We start from the raw sequence: 13,687 nt of genomic DNA, 5'->3' as shown, positions 1-13,687 counted from the left end.
TCTAAATCTCATTTGTGATGATTTTCAAAAGCTATGGCCAGTTGTGCAGTCCATCAACAGCATTAAAAGAGAAACACTAAATCACTCAGCAAATATACACAAACACAAATTCACATGCACAAATGTGTTACTGTGAACCAAGTAGGCAACACAAACCTTGAGTTTTCTAATTCTCTGCTCAATAGTGTGTATATCTGCACTAAGATTTTTCCCTCTCAGTTCTTCTAACTCCGCCTCGGCCTGGCTGAGCCACGCCTCCATGGTGTCCAGGTCAGAGGTCATCTTTTGCAATAGCACCAGGTCTTCTCTCTCTTTGTGATCTGAATCAGCAGACTGGGCCTGGATCAGCTCCCAACGCTCAATGACACCTGAAATATGACAATTACCATAATAGCATCAAATTCAAATATACACGTTACTCAGCAGTTGCAGCTTTCCGTGCTGGACTAACCTGTGCTCTGTGTCTCTGTGTTATCAGGGTTACTCAGGCCTGACAGGTTGTCCTCTTCCTCCTCCAGCTCCCCCTCAACCCTCCTGACCGCTTTCAGACTGCCACGGCAATCATCCATTAGCCTCATCTGTGCAGAGCAAAGAAGCTAATCAAACTTACCGCCACTACAAACTAAACTGACTGAGCGCCACACTGAATCTGTACTCACATAGCCCATGTAAGGCATGGTTTATCTGTCCATCAGATGCGTGTCAAAGTTGAGTTCGTTACTATAACAACAGTAGATCAAACAATCATTGTAAAAATTTTTTAAAAACTTTGTCGAGATCACGAGAAAATTAAGTCGTTATAACGAGAAAACAACTCTCGTTATGTCGATATAACGAGAAAATAAGTCGTTATAACGAGAAAACAACTCTCGTTATGTCGATATAACGAGAAAATAAGTCGTTATAACAAGAAAACAAGAAGGAAAAAATAAATAATGCATGGCCGCTTAGAACTTCCGTAGGATATAACTGTCGGTCATTTAACATTTCTGTCGTAAAACAGTTGACTAACATTAATTCATTTGCAGCTTCATCTTACCTTGCTCTTTCAATGTTAAACTGACGCTTTGCGCTCTGCTTCTGTGAACGGTAAACCCCGCCTACTTTGATTTGATTGATCATCTCAGTCATTTTGACATTGACAGTGAGAACGTTTACATGGACAACATTAATCCGATTTTAACACGATTAAGACAATATTCTGATTAAGAATCTACCATGTGAACAGAGATTTCTAAAGTCATATTCGAAGTAAACAGAAATCGAATTAAGACATGTGGAGTATTCCTATTTTCGTCGCATTACTGAAGTGCAGTATAGACATGTAAACAGTTAGACCCCGCTGAGGCTTTGATCAGAAGCACCTAGTATGTGCAGCGGTCACGAGAGCATCCGTAGACTAGCGCAAGTTAATTCACACACTTTAAAGTCCTCATGAAACCAAAATTGACTTTATTTACTTTACTAGTGCACATTGCTAGTCTTGGTGTGAACAATTAATCCGTGCAAGTTAATCTGCTGAAAAAAATGTTTTGTCTTGGTAATCTTTAATCAAAATCTGATCATTTACTTCCGCTCTGGAATGGCATTCCTTCTCTGATGATGTCAGTTTGACGGCTTGGGCAGAATATACTTAAACACACCCCTCCAACCATTAGTTTGCTATGAGTGAGAGATGAGAAGAGGAGCGCTAAAATAAAACCACGCCCTCTCCTTCCGTTTCAGATGGAAATACGTCACTTCACTGAAATAAAGTGGGCAGCAACTTCCGGTTCACGCGGACTTTAAAGGGGTCATATGATGCGATTTCAATTTTTCCTTTCTCTTTGGAGTGTTACAAGCTCTTGGTGCATAAAGAAGATCTGTAAAGTTGCAAAGATTAAAGTCTCAAATCCAAAGAGATATTCTTTATAAAAGTTAAGAGTCAACCACGCCTACCTAAAACGGCTCGTTCTAACACGCCCCACATGTCTACCTCACGATGTGGGAAGATTTGCATAACGCCGCAAAGAAAGAAGGCGTAACTTTTATTCTCGCTGTAGTATTGTTGCTGCCGCCATGTCGTGAACAGAACAGTGAACAATAAACCCCGCCTACTTTGATTTGATTGATCATCTCAGTCATTTTGATATTGACAGTGAGAACGTTTACATGGACAACATTAATCCGATTTTAACACGATCAAGACAATATTCTGATTAAGAATCTACCATGTGAACAGAGATTTTTGATTACCTTAATCCGGCTAAAGTCATATTCAAAGTAAACAGAAATCGAATTAAGACAGATTTTAGTCGCATTACTGAAGTGCAGTAGAGGCTTTGATCAGAAGCACCTAGTTAATCTATCTATCTCTCAAATGGACCATTGACACTATCTACAATCTCAATTAGGAGTGTCAATGGTCCATTTGAGAGATAGGTGGCAGTAATGCACTTATAAGTCTGCGATCCGCCGTAAAGCAAGAAGAAGACGTGTCATTCCTATTCACTTTTATTATAAGACTGACAGACTGCAACGGTTTGAGTTAAAAATCTTCGTTTGTGTTCTACTGAAGAAACAAAGTCACCTACATCTTGGATGCCCTGGGGGTAAGCAGATAAACATCAAATTTTCATTTATGGGTGAACTATCCCTTTAATGAACAATCTCACATGAACTATTTCCACTGGACTACACTTGGAATCTCTTGTTTTTCTCATCAAATTCTCTTTTGGTTTATTTTCATATAGGTGCTTTAAAAGTTTTTTTTTCTATTAATTTCTCATCTAATGCTGATTAGTATTGTTTGATTTGAAAAAGATTTTAAAGTTGGAAAACGCAATAGACCAGATCTGTCAGAATTTTTGCCATGCATTTTTTAGAATTCATGCAATAGTGCAGTACATGCAACACGATAGCATGCAGTGTAGTTTAGCATTAATTTAGCATGCCATAACTTTTTTTAAATTGCCTACCAGAGGAGGACCTCAATGTGTTTTCTGTTAATTTTATATAAGCTTCAGGGCTCTCAGGAATCACTACATCTGTGGAAAAGGAGATATACAACATAACATACCAACAGTTTACAGAGAAGACCTGCTCAGGGTGGTGGACACTCAGGTGGAGCATTATCTTATGAACATCCTTCAGGTAAAACACACTCACCTGTAAGTGCTGCAGTGGCCAAACACAGTAACTCCTCATCCTCATCTTTTTGTCTGCCCCGTTGTGCAGACATGGTATGGCCCATGGGGTCCAGGTCATAGTCATGGTCCCATTCCAGAGGGATGGAGTCTACACTGGCAGGGGTGTCCCGGCCGGAGCCGTTTGTACGAACAGGAGCAGTGCCAGCTGAAGATGGTCTGCTAGATGTCTGGGACATGGTACCATCCTCACCCCACTGAAGGTCTGAGAGGTCACCTGACTCGAATTCACGATCTGAGCCTTCACACTCATCATCGGTTAGCTGCAAATGAGAGGTAGCATAAAAGTGAGAGCCACCTTTACACAGGCAAAGCAAAAGCTGAAACAAACAAGAGTGTATGCATGTCTGAGGTTGTGTCTTACTGGCAGGCGTGTGAGTTTCCGGTAGTAGCGCTCCACCCGACCAAACACCTCCCTACAGTATCTTTGCAGCTCATCCAACTCCTCCTCTATGACAGCAGCATCCAGAGGCTCACTCTTCTCCATCAGCACCTCCCCCTGCCCAAACACACTCTCCATCTTCCCCATGTTGAGACTGATCTCCTGCTGGAACGCCTGTGATGCACAAGTGTTCACAAGTAAATTGACAAGTAATTTTGAATAAAATTTAAAATTAAATGTTCAACAGAACAAGTAAAAATAATTCTGCTTGAGCGTTTCCTAGGTCTAAAATACATATCATGCATGATAGTGAATTGTCAATGTATAAAACTCTACAGAATTTTTTTTGGCTATAATGAATATTCAAATTCACACTCAAATATCCTTAAACATTTGCCTGTCTGGTTTAAGAAAATGCATTTCCGTGCATTTATTTTGACTGGACAGTATAAGGACAGACTGGAAATAATGGATAAGGACTGGGACTCAAATTCAATTCTCCCCTAAGCACTGCTGTGCCATATGTTGGAGTGCTGTCCACAAGGCTATAGCTTTTACATGTTAATTAAAAAAAAAAAAGTAAATTATTCATGAATGCTCACACAGCCCTTACCTTTAGTTGTTTGATCTTGGCCTGAACGTCACACTCTGAGAAATGCTCGATGTTGGTGAGCTGCAGGTCCATCTCAGTCAGCCATACCAGAATACAATCTCGGGCTGTTTCAAACTCCTCTCGCTGACCAATAAAATGCTGCAGGACAAAATAAGAACAAGTAAATTAATCATGCTACTTTGTAGTTTAGGTTCTGCATCAACAGTGATTCTTACAGAGGTTCTGAATATATAAGTATATACACAGTAAGTTATTACTTCAGACTTCAGTGTCACTTGATTCTTCAGAAATCATTCTAATATGCTGTTTTAGTTAATTTCCTATTATTTCAAAGTTGAAAATATTTGTGCTGCTTAATATTTTTGAGAAAACAGTAATTTATGTTTTTCTCTGGATTCTTGGATGAATAGAAAGTTGAAAAGAGCAGCTTTGAAATAGAAATATTTTGTAACATAATCAATGACTTTACTGTCGCTTAATACATTTAATGTGTCCATGCTGAATAGTTTTTTTTTTAAATGTATTTCTTTAAAAAAAATCTTAATGACACCAAACTCTTGAATGGTAGTGTATATGATATATAACTGATAATATATCACCTTGAGTCTGCGCAAGATGGCAGCTACTCTCCTCTGTAGTACATCCCAGCGTCGGTTCCCATCATGCACCATTTGTCGTAGATGGCAGGATGAGTCTGTGCGGTTCTCACGTGCCAGCCTTCGATACTGCTTATTGATTAGCTCCAGCTGGGTCAGACACTCCTGTACCTGCCTCTGAAACGCCTGTGATTCAAATTACACCATTAGATTGTGCAAACAAAATCTTAAGGGCCAGTTTTACTAAACAGGGCAAATTAGCGCGAGAGTGCAATTCCAAAACAGCGCCAATAGGCGTGGAAATGTCAGCGGGTGATTAAATAACAACGCAAATTAAAGAACACAAACGCAACATTTACATATCGACCAACGCAATATACCAAGCGCAGCACAAATTAGCATAGTTGCGAATAAACAAAGAAGTAAATAAGCTACAGCACGTTGAAAAGAACGGAGGCCAAAAAATGAAGGGTTGCAAGAGGTTTTGATAGAACTGCTATTGCGTGACTCCTAGATGAAGGTTCCAAGTCGTCTTTTATTTCCTGAAGCAAATAAAAAATAACATGGCTTGGCAAACGATATGTTCGGATTATGTGTTCATTCCAAATAAATTAATACGTGTGGAAAAATCCTCTCCCTTCTTACCACGCGTTCTCTGTTCTCTGCGGTGCCTACTCCTAGCAACAATAATTGCAGCCATTTCAAACGCAAAAGTTTAAGACATGCTTTTTTTGGGCATTAAATAATTGCGCAAATGCCAGTAATTTGATGAGCACAAACGTTAGTAAACGCGTTGGGGTAATTCATTTGAATACTCTCCTCCCATAAATTTTTCGTCTGAAAGGGAAACTCCTAGAAATGCATATTCAATAAGGTCAGGGGCAAAAATAACCGTCCACGCCTTTTCAGCGCTAATTCGTCACTGCGCGTCTTTAGTAAATCCTGACAGTACTATTTTAACGCCAAAAGACAGTTTGCGCTAGCGCAAGCTGTTAGTAAAACTGGCCCTAAATTCACACACAAACTGGAAAAACTGAAAACTACACATTGGTTAAAGGTGCAATAGGTGATTGTCTTCAGAATTTTTTTTTGTTATGCTGGTTGAAAGTCTTCACATCCCATTAGCAATCATTAAGTTAAGTGGTCTAGATGTATTTGTCTGTATTTATATATTCTGTGGAAGGCGTTGGATCAAGAAATGTTTGTCCAATCAAAACGCTCGGTTTGAGCATTTTAATATGCTTTCCTACCTGCCTGTCAACGTATGTATTAGCATACCTCTGCGCACCGGGTTCACGCAGACAGGATACGTCATCAGCACGTTTACGCACACTGTGCAGACAGAGCGAGAATGGCGATCTTCCTTCCTGGTATTGTAGTACTTTTAAAGTTTTCTCACTGGTGAATGACACATGATGTAGCCCAGCGGTTAATCCAGTCCTTACGCCAGCTCGTTAGAAGTGAGCTACGTGCATGAACTGTGCTCCGATCGATATGATCCCTACACAGTGTTCATTGCTCCCTACTCTCTGAGCGGGGGAAATCCGTTGAAGTTTACTTTACTCTCCTCTGTAGTACATCCCAGCGTCGGTTCCCATCATGCACCATTTGTCGTAGATGGCAGGATGAGTCTGTGCGGTTCTCACGTGCCAGCCTTCGATACTGCTTATTGATTAGCTCCAGCTGGGTCAGACACTCCTGTACCTGCCTCTGAAACGCCTGTGATTCAAATTACACCATTACATTGTGCAAACAAAATCTTAAGGGCCAGTTTTACTAAACAGGGCAAATTAGCGCGAGAGTGCAATTCCAAAACAGCGCCAATAGGCGTGGAAATGTCTGCGGGTGATTAAATAACAACGCAAATTAAAAAACACAAACGCAACATTTACATATCGACCAACGCAATATACCAAGCGCAGCACAAATTAGCATAGTTGCGAATAAACAAAGAAGTAAATAAGCTACAGCACGTTGAAAAGAACGGAGGCCAAAAAATGAAGGGTTGCAAGAGGTTTTGATAGAACTGCTATTGCGTGACTCCTAGATGAAGGTTCCAAGTCGTCTTTTATTTCCTGAAGCAAATAAAAAATAACATGGCTTGGCAAACGATATGTTCGGATTATGTGTTCATTCCAAATAAATTAATACGTGTGGAAAAATCCTCTCCCTTCTTACCACGCGTTCTCTGTTCTCTGCGGTGCCTACTCCTAGCAACAATAATTGCAGCCATTTCAAACGCAAAAGTTTAAGACATGCTTTTTTTGGGCATTAAATAATTGCGCAAATGCCAGTAATTTGATGAGCACAAACGTTAGTAAACGCGTTGGGGTAATTCATTTGAATACTCTCCTCCCATAAATTTTTCGTCTGAAAGGGAAACTCCTAGAAATGCATATTCAATAAGGTCAGGGGCAAAAATAACTGTCCACGCCTTTTCAGCGCTAATTCGTCACTGCGCGTCTTTAGTAAATCCTGACAGTACTATTTTAACGCCAAAAGACAGTTTGCGCTAGCGCAAGCTGTTAGTAAAACTGGCCCTAAATTCACACACAAACTGGAAAAACTGAAAACTACACATTGGTTAAAGGTGCAATAGGTGATTGTCTTCAGAATTTTTTTTTGTTATGCTGGTTGAAAGTCTTCACATCCCATTAGCAATCATTAAGTTAAGTGGTCTAGATGTATTTGTCTGTATTTATATATTCTGTGGAAGGCGTTGGATCAAGAAATGTTTGTCCAATCAAAACGCTCGGTTTGAGCATTTTAATATGCTTTCCTACCTGCCTGTCAACGTATGTATTAGCATACCTCTGCGCACCGGGTTCACGCAGACAGGATACGTCATCAGCACGTTTACGCACACTGTGCAGACAGAGCGAGAATGGCGATCTTCCTTCCTGGTATTGTAGTACTTTTAAAGTTTTCTCACTGGTGAATGACACATGATGTAGCCCAGCGGTTAATCCAGTCCTTACGCCAGCTCGTTAGAAGTGAGCTACGTGCATGAACTGTGCTCCGATCGATATGATCCCTACACAGTGTTCATTGCTCCCTACTCTCTGAGCGGGGGAAATCCGTTGAAGTTTACTTCACTTCGGAACATGGGCTGGAATTGGGAACTGCTGATGTAGCGGTTCCCAATTCCATGTTGTCTCTGGTATTCTGGTCTGTGAGCGTAAATGCGTTAAGGTGGCTTTGGACAGCGATTGCAGGGAGGGTGGGACTTTCGCTTTCAGTGTGATCAGGCTCAAGTTAGCATTTTCCAAGATCTCCTACTGCACCTTTAAGTGCATATTTAAAAGAAATAATGGTTTAGCATTTGTTTTAGTCATCAATGACATTTTACAGATTGCAAAAGACTAAAGGTTAAAGTAGACTGCACTGTCGCCACTGGATGCCAGCAGTGCTTTTTTTTTCTTTCCCAACAGTATTCTTGTTACTTATCTGTCTTTTTGTATTCAGGCCCTATTCACAATTATCCTTTTGACTCACTACCTCAACCTTATTAACCCTCTCTGTGGATCTCGGAGTACCTCAAACTTCTTGAGCTCCTCTTTAGCGATGGTGTACAGCACTCCAGAGGAGTTGGGGAGAGCTGCTGTCCTCTCTGACACTTTTAGCCACTCTTCAAAACGGGAGTAATCATCCAGAAACTTCTGCCACAACCTCCATGTCTCCTCAATCCTGCAAAAACGCATACAGTGAATTTCAAACACATATACTGTACAGTCCAGTATATCTACTTGGAAATATAATTTTACAGTATCATCTAGGGGGCTTACTAAAAAAAGACAGCTGTTAAACAGTTCATCATGTGCTGAAGTCAACTCTGAGTCATCTGGCATGACACATGCTCTCACACCTGTTCCTCTGGTGGCCTGATTCAACTTTAACTATACTAAATAGCTCATTTTCAGCTCACAAATACATTTTTCTTACCTTTACAGAATTCAATTCGTGAACTGCAGTCTTCATTAGTATATACTGTTCAAACATTTGGGATTTAAAAAAAAATGTTTTCAAAGAAGTTTCTTATGCTGCAAAGCTGCATTTATTCCTGTGATGGCAAAGCTGATTTGGTGCTCAAGAAAGACTTACTATTATTAATGTTAAAAACGGTTGTCATGTTTGATCACCTTAAAGTATCCTTGCTGAAAAAACTATTTTCTTTTTAAAAAAACCTTACTGAACCCCAAACTTTTAAACGGTAATGTACTTTTACACAAAAACCAAGGTGTACATTTTCCAGTGCATCAATTTACTTATGAATCACACACAGCACACTCACTTAAGCCTTCTCTCCATGGCAATAGCACAGATGTTTCTCCAGCGGCGATCGAGGCCGCGTGTGGCCTGCTGGATGGATTCACACTCGGTCTCTGTGGCACAGGCGTCACAGTCGTGCAGCAGCACCTCACACAGGTTCAGCACTGATGCCACACCTGTGCTGTGCTTCTCGATGTCGCGCTGCAGATCCTGCACAGAGATAGTAGACTTCTACTGAGCTTCTCACGACATCTGACATTTTAATCATCTTGGCTGTTTCTATTTCATTTCTGTTTATTAGGCAGAGGAGCTTGTGGTCATGCATTTCTCTACAAATGTGTTTCATCTTGTTGCATCATCAGTTCTAAAAATGTTTGCTTAACATTGCTTCTTTACAATGATAATTTGTCTCTGATGCAGAAAGAGGCTGATATGTGCTGGCTGTTGCTGGGTAAAGTGAGGATACATTGTGCTACTGAAACAGTAAGTGGGTCATTGACTGAGCCAGAAGTCATCACGTTCTTATTTTGACTTTTCACCAGGGCTTTTAAACTCTTATTTTTACTTGCAGATATTTAAATACTTTTTAATACTAGTTTTCAATATATACTAAGAAATGTTTGTGTGTTTGTGCAAAATTACTTGTTTACTGAGCTTTCCTAAGACTTACTATACTGACAGACTTTTATGTAACCATATGTAAATTCATGTCGTTTCTGTGTGTGTGTGGGTTACCTGTTGCTGGTTGAGTTTTCTTTGGATCTCATGTGAGTCACAGGTTTCATAGACGATGGGTCGTGAGAGTTCAGTCTCAATGTGAGCCAGCCAGGAGCGCAAACTGCTCATGTTCTTATCTAGCTGCTGCACAGCCACCAGTGTCTCCCGCAACTTCTTTACCCTACAGATCCCAGAGACAAGAGAGACAGAGGCAGAGTACAGAGATTGTATTAACAACACATTATGCGAAAAGTGTAATTAATCTGCAAGTGTAATTAAGCTATATAAACCAGGACTGTGCAGTGCAAACATCTTAATGTTTAGTCAAAGAAACGTGAGATCGGAATGAAATTTGCCTTTCAAGAATAATTATCGATTTGTGAACAAGGACTTTTATACTATTGATGTCTTTCGATAACATAGCATTTTAAGATAGACATAGCTCAAAACAAAGACAAAAATACTTCTGATAGTTTATTATTATAGATATAAATTGTAATAAAAAATAAAAATAAAAAATCATTATTAATAGTAATGTATATTAAGTTAATATAATAATAGTTTAATAATTATTTACTTCATTTATATTTGTCAACAATAAATTTATTCTGAATATCAGTTACTGGACATTTAAAGAAAAATATTTAGTATCGCAACTGCCATGAAAATACAAAATCAGTTCATCTCTACTTTCATCAGCATAATTAGCTAAAAATAATGCTTAAACAATGATACTGCTTATAATAGCATAGCAAAATGATTCTCTAGCATCTATTAAATGTTTTCAGTGTAAATATAAACATATAGTTTACATATATATATATCTAAGTAAAGCATTTGCATTACATTGTCCAATTTCAATAGTAGAATTATGAAGTGACTTTGTCTCTTGTTAACTGATGTACTGTAAGGTCAAGGTGTCTTGCATATATAACAATATAAGCAGAGGTAGAATGCAATCCAATGGTGTCAAGAGTTTCCTAGAAATCCTGAATGTGCCTAAAAATATAGAATCACATGCTCAATGCAGTGCCACTAACACACACTCACATGCAGACCAGCATAGCATGTTTCAGCTGTGCCATCATTCCAGATCTAGATCTCAGAAAAATATCTGATCTCAGACTGGATGTGAAGCAAAGAGCACAGATGCAGAGTGGACACATTTCAACTTCTGCTAACTTTGATTGAAACTTTGGTGTATGCTTTAGGCAGTTAGCTAAAACACAGACATTGTTTGACCTGGTGAGATAAAGCCCTCATGTAACCCTGGTATGTGAACGGTTCAGTGTGACTGTGCTTCAAGCTACATTCCTAAAGCACAAAGTCACACTGAAACTGAACCCACCGCAACAGCAACAGAAGGTCAACAAATACAGCATAAGCATTTTCATGATATAAGAATTTAACCAACCAAAATTTTCAGTAAAATTATTAGGCAATCACATATGTGAAGCAATGACAGCTTCACTTAAGCATCTCAAACTACATATTTCGGTGAGATAAAGCCCTCATGTAACCCTGGTATGTGAACGGTTCAGTGTGACTGTGCTTCAAGCTACATTCCTAAAGCACAAAGTCACACTGAAACTGAACCCACCGCAACAGCAACAGAAGGTCAACAAATACAGCATGTTATAAGTATTTTCATGATATAAGAATTTAACCAACCAAAATTTTCAGTAAAATTATTAGGCAATCACATATGTGAAGCAATGACAGCTTCACTTAAGCATCTCAACCCACAAAAACTAATAAAATACATTTCAGACACTTCGCCAAAGACTTGTCTAAGTATGACAGAAAATACCACATTTCATTGAAACTACAACCGCATTAAAGTTAAATTGCATTACAAGAGAATCTGTAATATGTAAATGATAAGTGGATAAATGTTTTCCTGCCTGTTAATGTCGCAGTCACACTCTGGCAGATCTGAGTCCTGTCCAGGGCTTCCTGCCATGTTATCAGTGCCCATATCCAGCACCATTGGGCCTAATCTTCTCGATCAAGTGTCCCAGAAGAAAGACAAACTTCCACCCTATCAAAATTCCCCTTCTCTTTCGTCTGAGCAACAAAGTGACCAGGCTTTCTCTAGTCCCCAGGTTAGTGTGTGGGGTATGTGGGGTGTCTGAGCATGTGTGTGTGTGAGAACTGTTCTCAAGTGCAGGCATGAGCAGCTGGGAGTGACAAATACTGCTGTGGCTAAAATAAAATGACAGTCATTAGCATGTGCTGATCAGAGGACTGGAATGTGTGTGTCGGTCATTATTCATTTAACAAACACTGAAATTTGTATTTTTATTTATTAAAATTAAAAATATTAAGAGAAAAAAATGAAGAAAGTGCTAAACAATAGCAAGATTTCTTTAGTTTTAAAGAAAAAACTTGTCTTGTTTCTTTTTATAGTAGTCTATTATTGTTGATGATTTTTGTGATTGTTAAATCAGTGTTCATACTCCACTGTCTTATTATTTACAGCATAGTTCTAACCTTTGTTGAAACCAATTACCAGTTCCAATTGAGTATTCAATATTAATTTTATTCATTTCAACTCATTTACTCACTTTACCCATTTAAAAGTAAACTAAACAAAAGGAAAATAAAGTAACAATGAAATTATCTTTGTGCAAGAGCACAACATCAGTTGTTGCACAGGTTATATTAAAGGGGTCATATGATGTTGCTAAAAAGAACATTATTTGGTGTAATGAAATGTGTTTATGTGGTTTAAGGTTCAAAAAACACATTATTTTCCACATACTGCACATTAATGTTTCTCCTCTATGCCCCGCCTTTCTGAAACGTGTCGATTTTTACAAAGCTCATCGGTCTGAAAAGCTAACCAGTGCGTTGTGATTGGCCGAATACCTCAAGCGTGTGATGGAAATGTTACACCCCTACCATACTGTGATGCTGTGTCCGGCTGGAGCGACGAGACAAAAACATTAAAACCCATTATAAATGAGGCATTTGTTGCATCCAGTGGGGACATAATTACGAATTATAATGACTTATACTGTCTTTTTACACGTTGCATCGCGCCGCATAAACATAAAACCATGTTTGCTCCTATAACAGCTTTTTTATCAGTTCTTTTGTCTTTGGGTCGTTATATTTCTCACAGATTTCTGCTCGTTCTAAATCAGATACAGATGAAGTAGCACAGTAAAGATTACATTAATATGAATGCATTAGTTCTACCTGGCAGCGTCTCTCTACTAGTAGTGAAGCTGTGGAATTTACTAGTTATTAAGAAATATATGCTTGAACTTTTCAGTTTCTAAGCTATTTTATTGAAAAAGCATTGAAGTCGACTAGTCGATTAGTCTGTGCAACCCCTACTGCACACATCTGAATATTTGGGTTGAACTGTTCTGGAACAGTGTTGTAAATACAACTTAACCACTGATTTCTAGTCGTGTCCTCTTTTGGAAGGCCAAACAAAGTAGTTTCACTTTCACAACGAAACACACAGCATCACACATGGCGGACTTGAGAACGGAACGGCCGGCAGATTCGACAAAGGGGCATCTGGAGGGCTTGCGGCAACCACATGTGACGACTCCGGGCTGGACTCCACTTCGTCCACGGTGAAAGCCGACCTGGCGGTCCACAGAGCGAAGTTGATGTATTTCCTCAGCGACCAGCACGGATCAGCTCCAGGCATGACGAAGCGGATATCGTCCTCTTTTGGAAGGCCAAACAAAGTAGTTTCACTTTCACAACGAAACACACAGCATCACACATGGCGGACTTGAGAACGGAACGGCCGGCAGTTTCGACAAAGGGGCATCTGGAGGGCTTGCGGCAACCACATGTGACGACTCCGGGCTGGACTCCACTTCGTCCACGGTGAAAGCCGACCTGGCGGTCCACAGAGCGAAGTTGATGTATTTCCTCAGCGACCAGCACGGATCAGCTC

At 39.6% G+C, this 13,687-nt stretch overlaps 1 protein-coding gene across 1 annotated transcript in view; it reads right to left on the bottom strand.

The window, feature by feature from the left end:
• Positions 1-13,687, bottom strand: part of LOC107555741 (nesprin-1-like) — a 122,538-nt gene that overhangs the window by 5,097 nt on the left and 103,754 nt on the right. Inside the window, exons 131-141 of the mRNA XM_016238619.1 lie at positions 9,781-9,943; positions 9,068-9,255; positions 8,313-8,463; positions 4,780-4,962; positions 4,181-4,318; positions 3,550-3,741; positions 3,148-3,448; positions 2,954-3,026; positions 660-681; positions 452-578; positions 157-368 (exon numbers count right to left, since the gene is read on the bottom strand). Coding sequence (XP_016094105.1) covers positions 157-368; positions 452-578; positions 660-681; positions 2,954-3,026; positions 3,148-3,448; positions 3,550-3,741; positions 4,181-4,318; positions 4,780-4,962; positions 8,313-8,463; positions 9,068-9,255; positions 9,781-9,943 — 1,750 coding nt within the window. The remainder of the gene's footprint in view (positions 1-156; positions 369-451; positions 579-659; positions 682-2,953; positions 3,027-3,147; positions 3,449-3,549; positions 3,742-4,180; positions 4,319-4,779; positions 4,963-8,312; positions 8,464-9,067; positions 9,256-9,780; positions 9,944-13,687) is intronic.

This window comes from Sinocyclocheilus grahami, unplaced genomic scaffold (assembly GCF_001515645.1).
Source record: "Sinocyclocheilus grahami isolate Dianchi unplaced genomic scaffold, SAMN03320097.WGS_v1.1 scaffold544.1, whole genome shotgun sequence".
Taxonomy (NCBI): domain Eukaryota; kingdom Metazoa; phylum Chordata; class Actinopteri; order Cypriniformes; family Cyprinidae; genus Sinocyclocheilus; species Sinocyclocheilus grahami.
This window is presented reverse-complemented; position numbering and strand designations above follow the sequence as displayed.